Source organism: Rousettus aegyptiacus, unplaced genomic scaffold, assembly GCF_014176215.1.
Source record: "Rousettus aegyptiacus isolate mRouAeg1 unplaced genomic scaffold, mRouAeg1.p scaffold_m13_p_7, whole genome shotgun sequence".
Lineage (NCBI taxonomy): Eukaryota > Metazoa > Chordata > Mammalia > Chiroptera > Pteropodidae > Rousettus > Rousettus aegyptiacus.
Window position 1 is genome coordinate 70259538 of NW_023416310.1, and position 21024 is coordinate 70280561.

The 21024-nt window shown below is 69.4% G+C and overlaps 1 protein-coding gene across 7 annotated transcripts in view; it reads left to right on the plus strand.

Moving 5' to 3' along the window:
* PRKAR1B (protein kinase cAMP-dependent type I regulatory subunit beta) overlaps positions 1 to 15525 on the plus strand; it is a 56122-nt gene extending 40597 nt beyond the window's left edge. For all 7 annotated transcript variants that reach the window (XM_016119135.2, XM_016119136.2, XM_016119130.2 and 4 more), the window contains 4 exons: positions 4340 to 4400; positions 7387 to 7508; positions 13641 to 13722; positions 14034 to 15525. In XM_016119135.2, coding sequence (XP_015974621.2) covers positions 4340 to 4400; positions 7387 to 7508; positions 13641 to 13722; positions 14034 to 14206 — 438 coding nt within the window. In that variant the 3' untranslated portion in view covers positions 14207 to 15525. The remainder of the gene's footprint in view (positions 1 to 4339; positions 4401 to 7386; positions 7509 to 13640; positions 13723 to 14033) is intronic.
* Positions 15526 to 21024: the final 5499 nt, after the last annotated feature.

The window sequence follows — 21024 nt, forward strand, 5'->3', positions numbered from 1 at the left end:
CTTCTGGCTGTGGGATTTTTGTGGCTGGAATCTTATATTCGGAGAACTTCCCAAGCCACTGGGGCAGCTGGCACTTCCTCCGCGCTAATTCTGGGCCCCGAGTACTAAGAATAGGCGGCCGTGCCCGAGCCCCGGGCGTCCGGGCCGCCCCCGCACAGGGCGTGTGCTGCGGGACCCGGACGGGGACGGCCGCTCTGCGTCAGGCTGGGGCTCTGGGGTGCCGCGGGGAGGGGGCTGCCGCGCTTCCTCGATGGCCGGGGGGGCGTGGGGCGCGGCGTGGGGCGCGGCGTGGGGCCCCTCACGCACCTCGGCTCCACCGCGGAGGGGAAGGCGCTCGGGGCTGCGGGGCCCTTTGTGGGAGGTGCCGGTCCGCATTCCGGCCTGGTCCCAGGACAGAAGCTCCTCTGAGCCGCGGGCTCCCAGCCTGGCATGGAGCCATGTGCCAGCACTTGTGGCGGGGGCGGGGGCCGGGCCCGTCCAGCTGTGCACCAGAGGACGGCAGTGTCTGCTCTGCGGGCGGCGGGGTGGGGTCAGGAAGTCCTGTCTCGGCCTCGCCCTACCCACTCAGGGGCCGAGAGGCTGTCGCTCTGCCCTGTGGGAGCCGCAGCCTTATCTCAGGGCCGTGTCGAGACCCCCGAGGGTTGGGTGTCCTGGGCTCCCGGATCTAGGATGGAGTGGGGGGAACCCGTCTGCTCTCCCTGTGGGGGAGGGGCGCGTGACGAACCAGCAGCTGGAGAAGTAGGGGAGCCGCCGGGAGCGGGTGTGCCCCTGGGTGGGGTGCACGGTGACGCCCTGTTTCCTGGGGTCGGCTGTCCAACACCTCGTGGAACCTGGTCAGCTGCAGGTACCAAGAAGCAGCTGAGCCGGAACCAGGCGCGGTCCCTTGGTCCCCCGACCAGCGTAGGTCAGGGGGTGGGTTCCGGGCCTGCGCCGGCCTCTTCCCGCACCGTGGCCTGGGGCAGGCCCTGTGCCTGTGAGACAGTCTTAGCATCAGCCTCACCTGGCCCAGAGGCCACCTCGGGCTGCCGGCAGACAGGTGCAGAGCCCCTGAGATGATGGGCCGGCCTGGACGCCCGCTCGGCGCCCGCACACGTGGCCGGGCCCCGGCCCGCCTTCCCGCTGTGCCCGTCACACAGGAGACCACCACAGGAGGAGGGCACCCAGGTCAGCCTTCGAGGCCTGTCCCTCTCCCGGCCCGAGCTGCCCTCGGCTGCCACTCTGCAGCAGGAGACGGGCGGGCCTGCCATCGCGGGCTTTCACGCGTAAGGGCCGTGGGCACGCGAGCCTGCGTCCCCCCGCGTGGGCGTAGCTGCTGGAGGTCAGCGCGGACTATAAATCATTGTCTGGAAGAAATGCCCCTTTCATGGCTGGCGGGGATCCGGGGCAGCTCGGGCTGGGCAGCTGGGCTGGGCGTCCTGCTGCCGGGGCGTCCAGACCTGCCCGATGGCGGGGCATGGTGCTGGAGAGACCTCAGGCTCTGCCACTGGCCGCTGACCGTGACGTCCCACCGGGGCCGCCAGCAGCGCAGAAGCACCTTCCAGGCCGCCTCGGTCCAGCGACGAGGTGGCTCTCGACTCACTGGGCAGAGCCCGCTGCCCGTCCTCTTTGCTGGATGGAGGGGCTTACGGGGTTTTCAGTCCCGGTCTGGCTCAGAGCCATGGAGAGCTGATGGGGAAACTGAGGCCGGGGGCAGAGGAGGGTGGAGGACCCCTCACCCTGTTACTTGACTGACATTAGCTTACATAACTGTCATGGGATTCTTTGGGGCAGGAACTAAGATACCCCATTATCCAGACAGGAAACCGAGGCTTGGGGAGGGAGAGTGCCTGCTCGCGACACATGGACACTGGGGGGCGGAGACCTGAACCCAGGGCTGTCTGAGCCGCCCCAGATTCAGGACATCCCAGCCGTGTGTGTCTGGGAAGGTCACGAGTCCCGGGCACACTCCGAGCTTTGGAAAATGTGAGGTGCAGCCTCGATCTGCTCCCAGCCTCGCGGCCTGTCTCCACAACCCCGTCCGCCCCGTGCACCCCGTCCGCCCCGTCCACCCCCTCCACCCCATCCGCCCCGTGCACCCCATCCGCCCTCATGCACCCCGTCTGCCCCGTCCACCCCCTCCACCCCATCCGGCCTGTGCACCCCGTGCTCCCCGTGCCCCCCGTGCGCCCCGTGCGCCGCCTTCCCCGCCCTGGTGTGGGTGTCCGTTCCTGTCCCGCACTTCCTGTGTCTGTTGGGACTTGAGGATAAGAGGCCGTCTTCTCCCTAGATACTGAACCTCAAGCGCTGGCCTCTTGGAGCACCCCAAGACCCCGGTCCCTGTGGTCTCATGGACTGGGCCCTGGCGAGGTCCTCATGTCGAGGCAGGGAGGGGCCCGGATCAAAGACACGGAGAAGCGGGGCCAGACGGGGGCCTCGAAAGAGCGAGACGGGTCTGGGAGCGAGGGTCCCTGGGAGATCCGGGGCGGAAGTGAGACCGTGCTGGCCTTCCGTTCGGGCCTCTTCCACTGCTCTTGGTGAGGAGTCCACTGCCGAAACCACGGCCACCACCACTGCCACCACCACCATCACTGCCACCAACACCGTCACCGTCACCACCAACACCGCCTTTATTGCCATCAGCAGCGTAAAGAACAGTCCTGAGACCCTGTCCCCACAACCACCCATTGAAGCCGGGATGTTTACAGTCTCCATTTCACTGCGGCTCCGAGACGTGGGTGGCGCGCCCGAACCCACACTTGTGCAGCTCGACGAGGGCCCTTCCCTCTGAGGCTGCCGCCTGAGTATCCTCGAGGCCCTGGAATGCGGCGGGGCTTCCCTAGGGCTTGAGTGGCCCTCTGGGCTCGGCCGGTGTTTCTGGGTGTTGCAGGAGACTTGGGGTTGAGTGGGGAGGCTGCACTCACGCCCAGCGGCTTGAGACGCGTGGGCAGGGCCAGCCGCCCCCCCCCCCCCGGGCCAGCACAGACAGACAGCGCGGAGAGCCGGTCAGGGACCAGCTCTCCCCGCCCTTTGCCGCCATTGCAGCCTCTCCCCTGCTCCTGTCTCCGGTCTCTCCTGCCCTCCCTCCGGCCTGGGAGACCAGACCGGGGGTGTCCGGGGGTGTCCCGGCCCGCAAGCTGTGCGTCCCTCCCACCCCAGCAGAGGGCTGGGTCGGGGGTCATGCATCGCCGTGGCCCCCCCTGCCCACCAGGCTGCTTCTCCGTCCCTCCCTGCCCCTCGGAGGGGCCTCTGCTGTCCCCCGTTTTCTCATGCGTCAAAGGTGCCCTAAGCAGACTTCCTAGTCAACTGAATCTGCTTTTGGGGTTTAGAGCACGGCCCCAAGCGTGAATCTGACAGCGGTGCTGGGGGGGGGCCGGGGGGCCGCGGCCTGGAGACAGGCAGGGCCAGGTGGGTCCCTGCCACACCTCACCCCCGGGAGGGCTGTGACTGGGCCGTGGCCCTCCAAGACGCCCCCTTCTCCGCTCCCACCCCCCTTGGCTGGCCACGGGGAGAACCGAGCGAGGGGACCACGATGCCGCCCCTGCGTGAGAGCGCCGAGCTGAGTGGGGCGCCGGGTAAGCGCGGGGCAGGGCGGCTGGGCGTGGGAACTCTCCTGGGCTGTCGTCCGCAGGCTTGTGGGGCTGGGGGTCGTTCCCGGGGGCCCCCACAGGGAGCTGGCCACTGCTCCGGTGCAGGCCTCCCCGAGGCTGAGACGTCGCAGGGAGCGAGGCCAAAGCCACAATGTCCTTTACAGTGCGGAAGTCGCCAAGTGTCATGGGTTGACGAGCTCTTAGTTAGCTACTCGGCCCTGACCACACGAACGTGCCTACCACGACGTGGGGACGGGGGGGCCGTCACAGAGGTCGGCTGCCGCGCTGGGTGCAGCAGGCACTCCAAACCCCAGTGGCTCACGCACCCCGGAAGCTCCGTGCAGGGCCGAGCCGGTCCCTGGGGCCGGGGCACCCGCTGCCCCATCCCGGCCCGGGCTGCCGGAGCCCCAGCCGTGACCTCTGAGTCCCGGCCACCGGAAGGACTGAGCAGAGCGCTTTCTCCGTTTGAGGGAGTGTCCCGGTGGCCCACACGATGGCCGTTTGTGTCCCACTGGTCGGAACGTGGTCCCTGGTCCCGCAGGAGCAGGTGGAAGGTCCCGGGACTCCCGTGTCCCTCGTGGTTTTGTGTCTTGGGGAGGAGGTGCCAGGCGCGGTGGCAGCTCACTCGCCCGGGGCCATCGAGGGACTCTGGGGACACCGAGTGCTCCCAGCGTCTCCTTCGAAGAGTCCAGAGGCGTCGGGCACCTTCGGAAGCGTCTGCCGAGAGGCGCAGGCGCGAACACCCACCGTCTCCCATTTGCTTCCTCACACAGGGCAGCACGCTGCGGAAGCGCAAGATGTACGAGGAGTTCCTCAGCAAAGTCTCCATCCTGGGTCAGTGGCTCCCGCCGCGTCCGCCCGGCTGCCCCCCTGTCCGCACGCCCTGTGGGGCTGCGGGCCCGGGTCCTTCCCAAGAGTCAGCACAGCCCCTCCGGCAAGGCCGTGCGGCGCGGCAGCTCCCGTCGCGAGGCGGGCGGGCGTCCGGGCCGGCCCTGCGCAGCGGCCCGCGGGCGCCGACGGCCGAGCTCCGTGTCCATGCCGGGCACGTGGCGCCTGGGCAGCAGCTCCCGTCCTGCATGGGGCTGCTCAAGACCCCGGAAGCGTCCTACTCAGGCGACAAGTGCACGTCCCGGCTGGGGGAACCCCTGGGGACCGCCACGCCACAGGGTGCCTGCAGCAGTGGCCACAGCCTTGGATGCCCCAGGCCAGACTTGAGGGGGCAGGGGGCGGGCGGGGTGTAGCCTCCTCTTCTAATAACCTGATGGAATGAGAGAGAATAAGAGTCGTCGGGTGTGGGCACCAGGGACCGTCCACGCCTGGGCAGGCGCAGGTGGAGGCTCGGGACTGGGCAGCCCCCTGGGTCCCGCGCGGCTCCCCGCGGAGCGGCGTGGGCCCTGCCCGCGTGCGGTGGGCCACACGCACACTCGCCGCTCCCCGGTACTGTGGGTGCTGAGCTCTGCCTGTCCCTACTGCCCACCACTGGGTCCCAGACCTGTGGAGGGCTCACCGCCCGCCGTTCAGACTGAAGACCAGAGTGGAGGACCATCCCCCAGACCCCACGCACAGCTTGGACAGGCTAGAAAGAAACAGAAGCCAGTGTCAGACCCACCGGGGCCTCGAGAGCTACGGGCGGAAAAGAGCCCATGGGAAGAAGGGGACCAGAAAAGGGACGGTCCCCAACGCCGGGCTTGTCAGGAGCACGGACCCCACGAACCGGGCGGTCCAGCGGAGGAGGGCGGTGGAGCTGGGCGGGGGTGGGAGAGCGGGGAGACAGGTCAGGGAGCAGGGGAGGCCCGGAAGCCCGGCCGGCGGGTCAGGGCCGAAGGGACGGCTCGGGCACAGCTGCTGCTCCGGGTTCTCCAGTCAGCGAGCGTCACCTTCAAGGGCGTCGGGGGACACGGACGAAGATGTTCACCTCAGCGGTTCTTACAGTGACAACCAAGGGGAAGGGATGTAAAGCCTGCCACTTCGGGACGGGACGTCCCCTGTGTGTTTGCAATGAGTTTTGTATGGCCAGGAACACGCGTGAACGAGACCCGCTCGTGCCGAACGGGACGCGGCCCAGCCCGGCGCTCTGCCTGTGGGGAATTTCGCCATCGCAGCGTAGGACGAGACTGAGAATGGGACCAGTGACAGGGCAGGATGGTGCGAGGTGCCCGGGGAAGCAGGGGCACCAGGCCCTCGGAGGACACGGCCGTCCGCCCGGCCACGGAGGGATAGCTGCCAGCCGACCCCGCCGAGGAGGGGCACCCCGTCCCGGGGGCCGTGGAGGCGGAGCAGAACGCGGCCTCGCTCCACAGAGAAGCGGAGGGTCTCGGCCCCGCGGGGAAAAGCGCGTGTCCCCCTGGGCCTGCTGACGTCGGGGGGGGGGGGCAGGGAGGCTCCGGCCCCCGAGAGCGCCGGCCACGGCTGGCCCTGGATTGCAGTTCAGGGGACCGGCACGCGACAGGGAGGTCAGCGCACGACTTTCCCGAGGAATCTGGGAGAGAGGCTGGATGCACGCGTGGGACCTGGTGACAGGTGGCTGCTTCGTCACCTGCGGCGGGGCCGGCGGTGCTGAGAAGTGTGTCGAAACAGACCTCGCCGGAAGGAAGCGGAGACGCCCGGCCCTCGGTCCACACGGGGAGCGGCTGACCTGAAATCCGGGGTGTTAAATCAAGCCGCCCATTTTGTACTCCTTCTGACCTAGAAAGCTGGCATTCCATGCAGCGCAAAACCCAGTGACCAAGACGGCGTCTTTTACACCGTCTTTCGGAGACATCTTTTAGAAAAGACTGTTCGCGTTGAAAAAAAAATTCACCAAAAATTCAGTTTCCCTTCGTTTCTTTTTCTCTGTTAAAGTCAGGCAAGATAAAACACGAGCCTTTACGTTGAAAGCGGCTTGCCCGGTGCCACCTCAAGGAGGTCTCTCCGCCTGTCTCCCCGTCTACCGCCCGTCAGGACCTGTGACCGGCTGGCGCACGCGGGGTGTCCGCCCCGCTCTCCCGGGGGTGTCGTAGCGTCACGGTCCTTGTGCTAAGCTGTGTTTCTCCAGTTCTTCGTGATGATGAAAACGGCAAGCAGGCATTCGGATACAGGGAATGAAGACAAGATCGCCCCCTGCGCCCGAGAACTTCGCAGAGGGCCGGGGCCAAGGGCAGGTGGCCCTCGCAGGAGCGGTACAGCAGAGAAGCCCCGACCCGCACCTGGGTCTGAAAGGCTTTGCTTTGTATTTTTAGCCGCTGGCCTTCAAAGCAGCAGCACATGACTCTAGGCCGGGAAAGTTTCTTTTGCCAAAAAGGAATTAATTGGGCAATCATGGTTTTCCTATAAAATTAGTGTTTCTTCCGTAAGGAGGGTTAAGGATGGGTGACGGGAAGCGAGGCGGGAGGGGGCTGCGAAGGCGCGCAGTTTGCGAGCGTCTGGGGCGCCCTGGGCGCCCTGGCCTTGGCTGCGCATGGTCAGGTCAGGTCGCAGCTGCAGCCCCTGAGCCGCGCCCACGACGCTGCCTCTGGGCGGGAGGGCGTCTGCGCCGCTGAATCGTTTAGAGCCTGCGCGTTGCCCTAGGGGTTCTGAACAGGCAGCCCCGCTCCTCTGAAGGCGGCGAGGTGTTTCTGCAGCGTCAGACCCTGTTCTGCTGCCACGGCGCCCGGCCCCCAGGCCAGGGCATGGTGGCTGTGTCCGACATGCCCCCCGTCCCCGACATGCCCTCCGTCCCCGACATGCCCCCCCGTCCCCATTGCAGCCACTGGGCAGGGCGGGTGCTTCCCGAGGGAACTCTCTGGGGCACCCGGCACGGGCCCGCGCCCGCCGGGTGACATCCTCCTCGTCCCCGCTCTAGAGTCCCTGGAGAAGTGGGAGCGCCTGACGGTGGCTGACGCCCTGGAGACCGTCCGGTTTGAGGATGGAGAGAAGATTGTCATTCAGGGGGAGCCAGGGGACGACTTCTTCATCATCACAGAGGTGAGCCCCGCCCACGCGCCATTGGGGGTAAGCCTCGCCCAGGAACCCCAGCGAGCCCCGCCCACACCCAGGTGAGCCCCGCCCATGCGCCGGAGGAGGTGAGCCCCGCCCAGGCACCCCGGCAAGCCCCGCCCACATCCCGGGGCAGTTCCCGCCCACGTGGCCCCCGCCAGGAGAGCCCCCCCACTGCGCATGCCATGGGGGGCGGGGGCATGCCGCCGCGAGCGCCGCTGGCTCCGCGGCATACGGGCGCCCGTATGTGCCCCAGCGCCTGGCCCGCCCCCCCTGGTCGTGACCGGGCGCCCGCGCCCTCATTCTCCAGCCTCCGCCTGCGGGCGGGCCCCACACACCCGCCCGTGCGGCTTCCTGAGCGCCACAGGGTCTCTACTCTAGGAAGACGGTGTCCCCAAGCCCACACGTGTGGTGCCACGCCCCGGTGCCGGAGACGCCGTCACGGTGGCACCCGCGCGCGAGCGCGGCAGGGCCGTTTGCAGGTCCGCGGCGGCCGCGGAGACCGTGGGGTGATGCGTGGCTTCAGGGCAGGGGTCGCGCGGTGTGGTGACCTACAACCTCCCGAAGCTACCGCGATCTCAGACAAGAGGGTTCGCTTAAAAAATGGCACCAGGCTTCTCAAGGGGACACACGAGAGTCACATTTCCCATCCCTGCGCCCCCTCCCGGGCCCGCGACAGCTGGCTCGGGGCTGTCGTCTGCGGAGCCGCTCCGAGCCCGCCCGCCGCTGACGGGGTGAGCGGCGGTGTGGCCAGGGCGGCCCCCAGCCGGGCGGAGCCCAGGAGCCCAGGAGCCAGCGGGTGGTCGCGGTGCCTGGCGCGTGTGGCTCTGGGGTGGGTTTCCTGCGACCCTGGTCCTCACCTGCGGGAGGAGCTGAGTGCCACACACTTGTTAAAGCACACTCGCCAGCGCACACTCGCCAGCGCACACTCGCCAGCCGCCCGTCCAGGCCCAGGCCTGCGGGAAACGGGGGACACATGGCCGTGTCCTCTCCTTAAGACATGAGCCACACAGACAAAGCCTTGTGGACAGGAAACTTTTTGTCCCCACTTCCTTTTGGGCTCCCGCGGCGGTGTCTCCTCCCCCTGCTGCCCGCAGGCCGCGCCCCTGTAGAGGTCTGGCCAAAGGGGTGTTCGTCTGGTCACCTCTATGTGTCCCAGCGCTGAGCCCGGAACAGAAGACTGAGTGAGGGTGAATGGACGAATGGGAGTGTGCGCGTGGGTGAGTGACGGGGGTGGTCCCCAAGCTGGCCGCCTGTGAGGGGGCACGTGCCGGGAGGCACCGTCCTGCCAGGGGGCCCGTCTCGGGCAGCAGCACGTCTTTGAGGAGGGACGGGCTCGGCCGGCACCAAGCTTGCTTGCGAGGAGAACGGGGAAGAGGGCATGAAACGGCAGCAGCCGAGGGACGGGCGATGGCCCTGTGGGCGACGACGAGGTCCCCACCCGGCATCCGCCGTGACCTCGGGGCCGGCCATCCCCAAGGCCGGAGCCGGCCCGCCCGCTGCCCGGACGGCCGGCGGGGGACGGGGTGAGCGACACCTGACCCGGGCTGTGGCTGCAGACCCCCATCCGAGCCCGCGCCTTCCCCTCGGGTCCTGCGGCTTTCGGAGGACGTTTGGAGCAAGTCACTGGTACCCTCCAAGTGCCACCGAGGCCGCATGGGACGAGAGGGCGGGAGGGTCACGTCCGCGCCTGTGCAGACGGGCGCGGCCACACGGAACCCCGTGCAGGCTGACCCGGGGACCCTCGGCCACAGGCCTCAGAGTCCCGCCCTCCAGGGGCCCGGTCACCGCCTCTGACCCCTCCACTGTCTGTGTCACACCCTGGATGTGACCCCCTCCCCGCCTCGCAGTCCCGCGTGGCTGCGGCCTGTGCACCACGGGGAGCCTGTGTGGGCAGGCCGCGCAGGGCCCCCCACCGGCCCGGTGCCCGCTCGCCCACCGGCCCTGACGCAAGTTTGTACTGGCCGGCACGGTGGTTTTTCAAACGTTTGACTAAATTGGCAATAGTTAAAATTCCGGGCATTTCACATCAAAATCTGGATCTCTTCTCTTTGAAAAGGTGGCATGCGGCCGCCTCGGGCCTGTGTCCTGGCACGGCCCGCCCCGCCCTCGCCGGCCGTGGGCTCTGCAGGCACTTGTCGGCAGCCCGGGCCAAGGGAACAGGAGGCGGGCCCACGAAGACAATTGTCCCTTATTCCCCGGGGACCAAGGCCGCCTCCCAGCTGGGTCCAAGGCCACGGCAGAAAAATTGTAAAAATGTGTGCAAAAGGCACAGCTCAGGGAGGGTCCTCGTAGGGCGCACAGGAGGGGAGAGGGGCCACGCCACCGCCACAGGGCCCCCGCGACGGTGGCCGCGTCCTCGGGGCGCAGGGCTGGGAGCCGCTGTCTGAACCCCGACGTCCGTGCCGCCCCACTGCACCCCAGGAGGGAGGCTCGCTCAGCATTCCTCCCCCCTCGGGGAGCGCGTGGCGAGGGCTGTTCCTCCGCCGAGGTCACTGTCGGCCAGCGAGGGACGGGCCGGGCCCAGAGGCCGCCGCCACTTGCTCCTGCATCCCGGGGGCCGGGGCCTGTGCTCCTCGCTGCTGGGTGTGGCCCGCGCACGCGTGTGCGCGCCCGTGCGTGTGTGGGCATCTCACTCCGTCCCAGGGCAGCGTGCAGCGTGTGCGTGCTGCCGCCTGTGTTCGGGGCTCCCCCCGCCGCTCCCCGGGGTGACGGCTGGCTCCGCATGGGGCCCCGCACCTCTGGGGCCTGGCGCTGCGGTTGCTCGCCCCTGACAGGCTGCTGGGGGCCGCGTCACGGTCTCTTCGAGGGCGTCCCCGGCGCCAAGGCCACGTGGGGCTTTTCTTTTTCTTTCTTTCCTTTTAGAATTTTGCAGTGGGACACCAGCTTCAGGTGCCAGGTGGACAGCCTGGTGCTTAGACATGCACACCACTTAGGAGGTGACCCCTCGGTTAGTAGTGCCCCTGGCACCGTAGGCGGACATTAAGGCCACGCGGGTTTGGGCTCCGAGCGGCTGCCCCTCAGGTTACACCGGCCGCCCGGCAGGGTCACCGGGAGGTGCTGCTGGCCTGGGCCGCTGGCCGCCCACCTCTCCGGGAGCTGCTGGCGCCGCCGCCCGCACGGAGAGGTGGCCGGGCTCGGGCCTCGAGGCGATCCGGGATGGTGCACCCCCGCCCCCCCGGCCTCTGCGGACAGATCTGAGCTCTGTGGCAGGCATGCCCGCCCGCTGCGACTCGGGGTGGGGGTGGGGCCCCCGCACAAGCCGCGTGCTGTGCAGCCTCTGGAATGCAACCCGGCCTCGCGGAAGGTGTAGTTTGCACAACGCTGTAAAATGCGTTTGAAGTGGTCTCCCTGGCAACTTGGATTTTTTCCTTCTTTTCATCTGTGATCAACCAAATTTGGTAAGTCGGCGAGACCTAGGGTTCACGGGACTCAGACGCTCAGAACTGAACCACGACTTAGCCGGCCTTTGCAGCCTCAAGCTGCGGCTTTCCACGTGGCCAGACGCGTCCACGGGCCCCCTCCACGGCAGACATGTCAGCCCCCCGGCCGCCCTGCTCTCCCCGGTGCTGGGGCTGGGCACGTGACCCACGAGGCGCCCGCTGGTGTGGGTGGCGCTATCGGAGTGGAGAGGCCCGGTCAGCCCGGGAAGGGTCAGCGGAGCACGTCCCGGGCGGGCAGGGGACCGGGCCTCGGCACGTGTGTCGTGGGGCTGGCGGTGTCCCCCAGGGGCCACGCGTGTTTGCCTCGGTGACGACCCGAGTGGCGATGTTTCAGCAGAGGGCGCGCCTCACGCGTGGGGCTGCCGTGACGACGGCCCCCCCGACGAGATGCGGGCCGCTCCGGTTTGTCGCTCCCGGCACTGGGCGACTCGTGCATCTGCCCGTCACACACGGCTCTGCAGGTTTCTGTGACGCCCGTGAGCTCGGCTGCCCCAGGAGCCCTGGGGTACGGTCAGCCTGGCCAGCCCACGCGGCCAGCGGCCGGCCACACGCGGCCTGGGTGTGGCTGTGATGGTGTTTCTGGGTGCGGTTTGTGTGCACTTGCCTGGCTTTGAGTGACACAGGCGTCCCCCGCAGTGTGGGAGCCTTGCCCCATCAGTTGGAGGCGGTTTTTAATGGAGAGGACACTGGGGCCCCCGGGAAGTGGGGATCCCGCCTGCAGACGGAGCCGCCCGCAGGGTTCGGACCTGCGGCCCACGTCCGAGCTGTGTGCCGAGGTCAGCGCCGTGAGGATGGGCGTCCGGCCGGGAAGCCCTAACAGATGTGCGGTTCCGGGTGAATCGATTTGCGGGGCTGTGGGCCCCACCCCCACCCCACCACCGCCCACGGCTCGGGGTGGCTCTGGCCTGGCGGGACTGGAGGTCACGCCCCTGCTTGGGGGTCCAGCACATGTCACAGGAGCCAGACCAGGGTCGGTGTTGGCTCCTGGCTTCCAGACCGGTCTGTTGTTGTGGACGCCCAGCTGACCCCCGTGGGACCCCCAGGGCTCACTCAGCGGCTCCAGGTCACGACAGAGCGGCCGAAAGGGCGTGCGGCGGTGTCTGGGGCCTGATGACGGGTGGGTCTGCCACACGACATCGCACCACTGAGACCGACTGCCAGCCTCGGCGGCCTTCGGCACCTCGAGCTGGGTTTCCTGTGGTTTGGGGCTCGGAGCACCTGAGCCGATACCTGCAGCCTGCAGTGTCTGTGAGTGACTGTGAACCACAGCCCTGCAGCTCCAAGCGTCACGAGGAGTCACGTGACGCATCGTAGATTAGAAAGGAGTGTGTCCGAGCGAGGTCAGTGCCGCGGCGTCGAGACGTCACACCTGTCACCACACCTGTCACCGCCGCTGTCCTTCCCGAGGCCCCCGCGGGGCCCCCCTCTGGGAACCGCGCGGCCAAGCGGCCACTGTCCCCACCATGGCTGCGAGGCCTGAGCGGTGCCTGGACCTGGCCTGTGTGGGGCCAGAACGAGGCCGGGGGTCTGGCGGGCGGGCGCCCAGGACTCCCTTCCCCTCTGGGGCTCAGGCAGGGACGACGCGCCCGCCGGCCGAGTCTGTGGGTGCCGCGTTTACCCTCCCTGCTCTCCCGTCGGCTGGCTTCGTAAGCGCCCAGCGGCCCCAGCAGGGGGTGGGAGCCCAGGAGGGCGAGCCGGCAGCGTCTCCTGACCCGCTGTCTCCCAGACCGTGGCGCGGTCGGCGGGCGTCACACATTAACCCGGCAGGGCCAGGCGGCGTGCGGGGGCTGGGCTGGGTGAGCCGAGCCCCCCCGAAACGAGACCACGCTTGGCGGCCAGGACGTGGCCGAGCTCAGCGGCTGCAGGCAGAGAGTGCCTGAGGGGCGGGCGCATCTGGGCCTCGGGCCCCTCAGCTGTGCGGGGACGCGGCGCAGCACCCCCGGAAGGCAAGGTGCCGGAGCTGTGACCACGAGTGGCTCAGAGCTCACCCCGGAGGCGTGTGAGACCAGCCACGTGACCGCGGTTGTCCACACCAGGGCGGGGCGTGGCTGGGCCGCTTATAAAGCCCGGCTCCTGATCCTCGCGAGGCCCTGTGGTCACAGGAGGGGTCCCAGTCGGGGATGGCGCCCCGGCCCCAGGATTTGTTCCCCAAATGTGGTTCCCACTGGCATGCAGACGAGGGGCCCGGGGCCGGAGCCCGTGGCCACCCGTGTTCCCACGGGGACGCTCTGCCCGGGCGGCTGGGCTGGCCCCCCGGGCCCAGGGGCGGAGGCGTCTTGTGTCACGCGCTCTGGGCCCTGTCTGGTCCCCACAGCCTCCGGTTAATCATCGAGCCAGGCCAGGCCCTCGGACGGCCCCTGTCGGGGTCGGGAGGGGCCGCGGTGCCCGCGGGTGCGTGACCCCGAGACCAGGCCGTCGGCGCGCTCCCCGGCCTTGCGGGCCGGCCAGGGTCAGCCGGGAGCCGGGTGCAGATTCTCCCGTCACTGCTCACCGCCGCCCGCATGTCCCCAGCTCCCTCCACGGGCTCTGGAGCGGGCCGGGCGGCGGCGGGCCCCCACACCCCACGGCCTCCGTCCACTAGCGGGAAGACGGGGACTTCGCTTCAGGGGGCCGCATGAGGGGGTCCGGGCAGGGCCCCTCGCGGGGGCCCCCTCACGCGTCCGCCCGGCGTCCACAGGGCTCGGCGTCCGTCCTGCAGCGCCGGTCCCTGAGCGAGGAGTACGTGGAGGTGGGCCGCCTCGGGCCCTCCGACTACTTCGGTGAGTGGGGTCCCCTCCCGCGGGAGGCGGGCTGTGCCCCGGGGCTCCCGGGAATGGGCCCGAGGGAGGGGCGTCCACTGACCGCCTGTCCTGGCTGCAGGCAGGCTCCCACGGTGCGGCCCGGACGGGACGCTGCACCGAACGTCCAAGTAACTCGAGCCCGAGTGAGCACGTCCCCCCCGCCCCCCCGACACTCCGGGGACGGACTCAGCCGAGCGCCCGCGCGTGGGCTGCGGCCCCCTCTGACCAGCCCCGCGGTCAGCCGGGTGGCTTTGTGAAGCCGCGGCCCTGACCCGCACCCTCGCCCCCAGGGGAGATCGCGCTGCTGCTGAACCGGCCCCGGGCGGCCACCGTGGTGGCCCGGGGGCCCCTCAAGTGCGTCAAGCTGGACCGGCCCCGCTTCGAGCGCGTGCTGGGCCCCGTCTCCGAGATCCTCAAGAGGAACATCCAGCGCTACAACAGCTTCATCTCGCTGACTGTCTGAGCCCGCCGCCCGCCGCCCGCCGCCCCAGCCCCGCTTCCCGTGACGGCGTGGTCGTCCGTGCCGGGGAGGCCGCGGCATGGGCCGGCGGCCCGGCGGCTTGGGGACTGTCTCCCTCCAGACTCACGTTTGGAATAAAATTGTCACCTGGGCATTTCAGAAACGAAGGGCGGACGGGACGCTCCCGGCCACGGCCACGGGGCAGCCGCACCCCCTCCCCACACCCCTCCCTTCTCTCCGCCCCGTGCGCTCGTCTTAGGGGACCCCCTTCATCCTTCCCCACGCCCTTCGGGGGCCATAGGAGCATGCCCACCCTCGTGGCTGTCAGAGTCCAGGGGGCCCTGTCGGGTGGGCTGGCTGGGTCCTCCTGGAGCTGACGGGAGGGTGAGGGCCACTCGTCACCCTCCCGTCCAGAGGCGGGTCAGGCGGTGGCCAGGGTCGCAGGGCTCTGTGATGTCAGGTCACCAGGTCTGGAGTGTGATGGGGCAGCGATGTCCGAGGGAGTACCCCAGAGGTTAGGGAGAAGGGGCCCCCCGCCCACTGTCCTGCCGAAGATGCCAAAGTTGGGAGAACCTCTGTGTGACAAGCCGGTCCCAGCCTCAGAGAGGAGGGAGGCCCCAGTCAGGTTCCGGCCCGCGGCGGGGGACCCCACACAGACGGCTAAAGTCCCTGTCGGGTGGTCTGGGAACGCTGGCCAGTTTGCCAGGCAGTCAGATCCCGCTGTCGGCCTCACTGGGCCAAGACAGGCAGGAAGCGCCCTGTGAGCCTGGGACTCCCCGGGACCCGCGAGCACCGTCCCCTCGGAGTCGGGGTACCCCGAGCAGCATCTCTTTACTTGTCCCGCAGGTTCTGGGCGACCTTGCGAGGGAGAGGAGGTGTTTTCCTCACACGTACTCTGGGTACCGTCGTCAGAACCAGAGTGCCCGTGAGTCTCTCTCCAGCAGGCCGGCCACCCTGCACAGGTCTGAGGTCTGAGCTCGGGTCTTCCGAACCAGCCTCGGGCCCCACACACCCGTCGCTGATCTGCTGAACTCGCCTTTAAATGCATCCTGATCCAGCGCCACCCGGAGCCAGCTGGGCCTGGAGGGGCGGGGCCGGTGCCGAGAGCCGCGTGGTACCTTCCGGTGGCCTGAGGTACCGTCACAATTGTGCCGTCCTCCCAATTCTGCTCCTGCCCACGCACGCCTGGGGCCTGTCAGTGCGAGGACCCCAGGCGCCCCGTGGCAGCCAGGGGCTGCCCGTGACGCGGGACCGGCCCGCGTGTCGCGACCTTCTCAGTGCTGCATGTGCCATTAAACCTGCTGTGACCCTCCTCCGCCCGACTCGGCCTCCTGTGTGCTGTCATTGTGGTAGGCGCAGCGCGGCGGGCAGCCGGCCGTCTCAGCCGGGCCGGGCTCCGGCTCGGGGCGCTCGGCACTCACGCCCGACCCCCGTCCCCGCGACTTCTCCCCTCGTCCCAAACGGAAAGTCCGTCCCCACTAAACTCACTCCCCGCCCTGCCATCCGCCCTCCAGCGGAAACTCATTTTGATCATATACTTTGTTTCACCCGATCTATCCAAAATAGTATCATTTCAACGTGTCATCAACACAAAATTTGTTAGAGACTTTATGCTTTTCTCGGTACTGAGTCTTTGAAACCACATGCATTTCAAGTCACGTGCACGCCTCGGTGCGCACCTTTGCGGTGCTCGGTGGCCACGTGAGGCTGGTGGCCCCCCGGGTGACGCGTGGCTCCAGGCGAGGCGCTGACGCTCAGGGCTGGGCCAGGGTCAGCGGCTCCGGCGGCGAGTCCGCGGGCCGCTGCTGTCACAGCCTCCGGTGCACGCGGGGCTCCCTGACGAGGGAGCCGTCAGTGGGGTGCCCAGCAGCCCGGGACCGGGGAGGGCCCGGCCGGCGCCGTGGGCGCCTGGTGTGTGTGCTGAGCTGTGGTGCGGCGGGAGGTGCGGGCGGACGACCCTGGTGGAGCGTCAGGCGGGGCGCGAGGACATGCTTCAGGGACTCCGCACTGGGCCTGCAGCACCCCCCTCATCCCGCTCAGGCCGCTGCCCAGCCTCCACGGGCGGGGCCGGGCACCACGCGCCCCTGGCCCTTGGCGGGGAGTCTCCACAGCTCCCCGTGGCCTCTCCCGGGGCTTCCTGCTTCCCCAAAAGCAAGGGGCCAAGAGCGCGGGGCAGCTGCCGTGACCTCATGACCTAGTCCGAGAGTCCACAACCATCTCTCCTGCCTGTCTTCTTCATCGCAAGCAGGGCCCCAAGTGCAGCCCACCTCGGGAGGGCACTGGGCCGTGTCCTCTGCAGGGAGCGGTCAGAGAACGGGACGGCCCTGCGGCGGGCGCTGCTGCCGCCAGATCTCGCTGTCCTGCCGGGTAGCCCTGGGCTGCGGTGGGGGAGGGGCTGCATCCAGCCGCCTCCCGGGCCGGGCTGCGGTGGGCGGCAGCAGCCACAGGCGAAGGGGCGTGTCAGGCCACGAGGGCCCCTTTCACAGGTGGACAGCTGAGGCTGGAGAGGGTGTCTGTCCCCTGCTGGCTCCCGTCCACTGTCCAGCCCACCCTCTCGCCCTGGTCTGCGGGCCTGTGCCCACCAGCGCCTTCCCGCCGGCCTGGGCAGCTGGGGCCTGGGCCACAGGAGAGACGCAGCCCTGCGGGCACACTTGAGACTCCGACCTCCAGAGTTGGAGCCACCGAGGCCACAGAGGACGCACACAGAGGCCCAGATGGAATCTGAAGCCAGCTCGGCCTATCTCGGTGCCAGGCTCGACCACCAGCCCGTGCGGAAGCCCGCGGGCCTGGGTGCTCCTGGACCAGGTGGGCTGGGGGGGCAGGGCACCCTCCCTGGAGGGCAGGCTCTGGTCCCCGCTGCCGGCCTGGCTGGGCGGGGCGGGGCCGTGGCCGTGGGCAGCAGGAAGCCCCTGCGCTGCGCGCCGGGGCCGCCGTGGGCCGGAGTGGCACCCTCCCCAGCCGGGCACCAGGCGGGCACAGGCCCGGGCTTGTGGGGCTCGTGAAAGCACGCTTGTGTGCGCCCGCGACGACAAGCTGCGTGATTGTTCCTGCCCCACCGCGGCCCCTGGGCCAGTGCCAGGGCGCCGTGCAGGCCGGGTGCCGGAGGGCCCTGGCCCCTCGGCCGCCCTGTGCCGGCCGGGGCGCCCTCTGGGAGGGGTCGGGTGTGGCGGCAACCCCGGGAGGGCGGGGGGCAGGGCCTGCTTGCTCCCCTCGCAGGCCCCGGGCACTGAGTCGGCCCCAGTAAGTATGTGAGTACATGAGACAGTGAATGACCGGGCGGGTGGAGGGGGGCATTTTGGGAAATCCCGGCTCGGGCTCGCACGGGCCAGGGAGAGAGACCTGGGCCGAAGGCTCACACCGCACAGAGCCGGCTGGGCGGGCTCGCGGCCCAGCTGCCGTCAGAGGCCGCGCCCAGAGCACCCCTCGCGAGGGGAGAAGCGGGCGCGTTGGAACCCCTGAGAAGTGAGAACGTCGCCCGGCAAAGGGCCCTGGGAGAAGGTGGCGACCGTGGGGACGTCGTCGGCCGCGCGTCCCGCGAAGGCACGTGACGCTTGGAGAGGCCTCAGAGCCTGGCGAGGACACGGCCGGGCCGGCGCGGGGGCCGCTTGGTGCCGGGGACGTGCGCGTCCTCAGCCGCGAGGGGACGCGCACCCCGCCAGGGTGACGCCGGCCGCGCCCGCGAGGGCGGCTGTGCGACCAACGGTGCCAGCGCTCAGTGCTGGCGAGGGCGTGGCCCGGGCCGGGCCGGGGCGGGGGGACAGCAGCCCCGGGAAGGCAGCGGTCACCGGACCAGTACAGCTGAGCAGAGCATGCGGCCAGCCTCGCACCGGCTGCCGCGGGCCGGCGCTCGGCCCAGGGCTGTGGGGACGCGCTCCCACGGTGCCGTGCAGACACAGCCGCGAGCGAGCGTGGGGCCACATGCGCACAAGGGGCCGCCTGTCACCCGGCTGGGCGGCAGGGTCCGCGGGCGGCAGGGCCTCGCCCTGAGCTCAGGCATTTCCCCGCCGGCCCCGGGCAGCCAGGCCCCACTGCATGGGTCTGAGGAAGGGCGGCGCCTTGTCCGGGAGCCCCTCAGCGGTGGCCTGCGGGTTGGGCGGGCTTGAGGGTCCTGGGCCCCGCCGTCCAGAGCCTCCCCATGGCCACCGCCGGCCACAGGGACTCTGTCCTTGAGACTCAGCTCCAGACCGGCCCCGAGGGGTGCCCCGGCCTCGGCAGACGGCGCTCATCCCACGCTTCCAGGCAGCCTCTCCTGCTGCCACCAACCTCGCTGACCCCTGGGCCTCTCCTGTCTCCCAGGCTCCGAGCGACTTGGGAAGCTGGTGACGGACCTGTAGTCAGGCAGGGCGGCTCCAAGGTCAGGGATGCTTCCTCCTAGTCTCCTAGACCCCAGACTCTTCTAGAGCCTCTCTTGGGCCTGGAGACGCAGGACCCGGGGCACGCCTGGGGGCCGCCGAGGTGCTCAGAGCCCTTTCATGGGCGCTGCTAGCCCAAGGCGGAGCTCGCGTGTGTGTGTGCCGCGGGTTTCTCAGTCCACGTGTGGGACCGGCAGCTGTGGAGAAGGCCACTGGGCCTGCCCCCAGGCCAGAGCCCTGTGTCGGCCCTCCGGAGACAGCCCTGTTGGCCCCCGCGGTCACACTTTCCTTGCCTTCCGCAGCCGGTGAACGCCGCTGGCGTGTGCCAAGACGCCCCGGACAACGGGCCCGGCAGACCCTGCACCCCCGTGCCGTGACCGGCCGGGGTGGGGTCGGCATCTGGCGGGCTGGCCGAGGCACGGCCCCAGGCTCGGTAACCTAGTCCTCGTGAGCGCTGGGCCACCACAAGCCCCTGCTCTTCTCTGGGCCTCGATGGCGCGTCCGAGGAGTGGGACCAGTGACATGGTGTGGGGCCGGGAGCTGTCGCAGGTGCGGCCCCGACTGCGCCAGCACGCGCGAGGACAGCCCGCCCGCCCCGGGCCCGCGAGACTCAGGCCCATGCGTCCGCGTCCTTTCCTGCAGGTGGCCCGGCCTCTGGGCCGCAGGGTGGCCCCGTCCCCGCCCCCCACCCGGGACGCTCCCCTCCCCGCCCCCGCCCCCCCCCCCCGAACGCTCCCCTCCCCGCCCCCGCCCTTCCTGCTGTGCACTGGGCCGAGCGGCACCCTGGCGCTGGCCTCTGAGCCAACGAGGGGCGCCCGGGTGCTGCCGGGGACCCCCGTTCTGCGGAGGGGACACGTACGTCCTTGGTCCCTGCAGCGTGCCCTCGCTGTGGTTTGCAGTCGCCTGTAATGTCACCGTGAAACCTCGAGGCATAAAGAGCCAGCTGTGTCCTGCGGGTAAGGACCGTGACGGGCCCACGGGGTCTGGCGGGGGGGACTCCGCAGCTGGAGCGGCCCCGTCCTTTGTCCTGGACCCGTGCGTGCCTGGCGGTGTGCGGCCAGCAGTCAGACTTCACACTTGGTCTGGGTTTGAGGGCCAGCTCTTCCCGCAGCCAGGGCCAAGCTGCCCGCTCGCGGGGTCCGGTCCCAGTGGTCCCGCCATGTCGCTGCCACCAGGGGCTCCGCGGTCCCGGCCCACCTGGACTCAGGGAGGGGACACGGACCCCACCTCTTCATGGGAGAAGTGGCAGAGAATTCGCAGTCGTGGTTTAAAATTGCCACTCGGCTGTTTCCGGGGACATGGTTGTGACCCGAACGGGCTTTGCTCGGGGTCGGCAAGCACATTGTGCTGTCCTTACGCGTCTCGAGGTCCTGGGGATGGAGACCCCGCCTACAGTGGTCCTGCCGTGGACACGGGCCAGCTCCCCGGCCCGCGCCAGGACGTGTCTCCCCAGCACAGGGACCTCGTCGGCTTGTGCACAGCTGTCCCCCAGCTCCACACGCACAGTCGGGACCCAGACGTTTGTGGAATGAATGCATGATGGACTCTCAGCCCACAGAAAGCCTCGTGGGGACATTTTGGATCAGAGCACCTTGACCTGCTGTGTCGAGGAGCCCCAGGCTCCTTAGCCGAGGTGTGGAAATTGGGAGCGGGGTCCGGGGCTGTCACCAGGTTGCCGTGGGGACACGGGAGCCGAGGCCGGAGCGCCGCCTGGGTCCCTGGCCCCACATGGGTCTCCCGAGCCATCGGCGTCAGGGTCCGTCACGCTGTCTCAGTGAGACCACCGTCGCTGCCAAACACCCCCGCGACTTACACGCTTCGAGGGGGACCCTGAACCCCAAACCCTGGGAACACCTGCGCTTCACTTTTCCTGTAGACCAGACCGGGCGCCCCACAATCCAGACGTCCCAGTGTAAGCTCTCCACGTGGTGTGCACGGGCCGTTCTCCCAGTGGCTGTGGAGGGGGTGGGGCAGCTGCAGCCATCCTGCCCAGGGGAGGTGAACCTCGGGCGCCCCCCGCCCGGCTGTGGCCGCGCCCCAGGCACTGGGCTTCAGATGCTTCCGTCTGGGGAAGCCTGAGGGCCAGTTGGGAGGTGGGGCCAGTGGGCAGTGGCCAGACCCAGTCCCCCCCCCTCCCCGAGCTGGAGAAGGGCTCTGCCCAAGGTCACTTCCTCTCCCAGCTGCGGGCATCTCGCCCAGAGCAGCTGCCCAAGCGCTCAGTGCCTGCCACCCCCACACCTTCCGGTCCAGGGCTGGCTGCCTCTGGCTTCCTTCTGGTCACCTCCACGGCCAGCCCCAGCGCAGGCCCCTGGCATCTGCCACCGCTCCCACTGGCTCCCACGCCCATCTTCTCTCCTCGAAGTCCGGCCCCAGACGGCCGAGAGCCACACACTGCCGAGAGCCACATTCGGCCGAGAGCCACATTCGGCCCAGAGCCACACTGGGCCGGCTGGCCGAGAGCCTCAGACA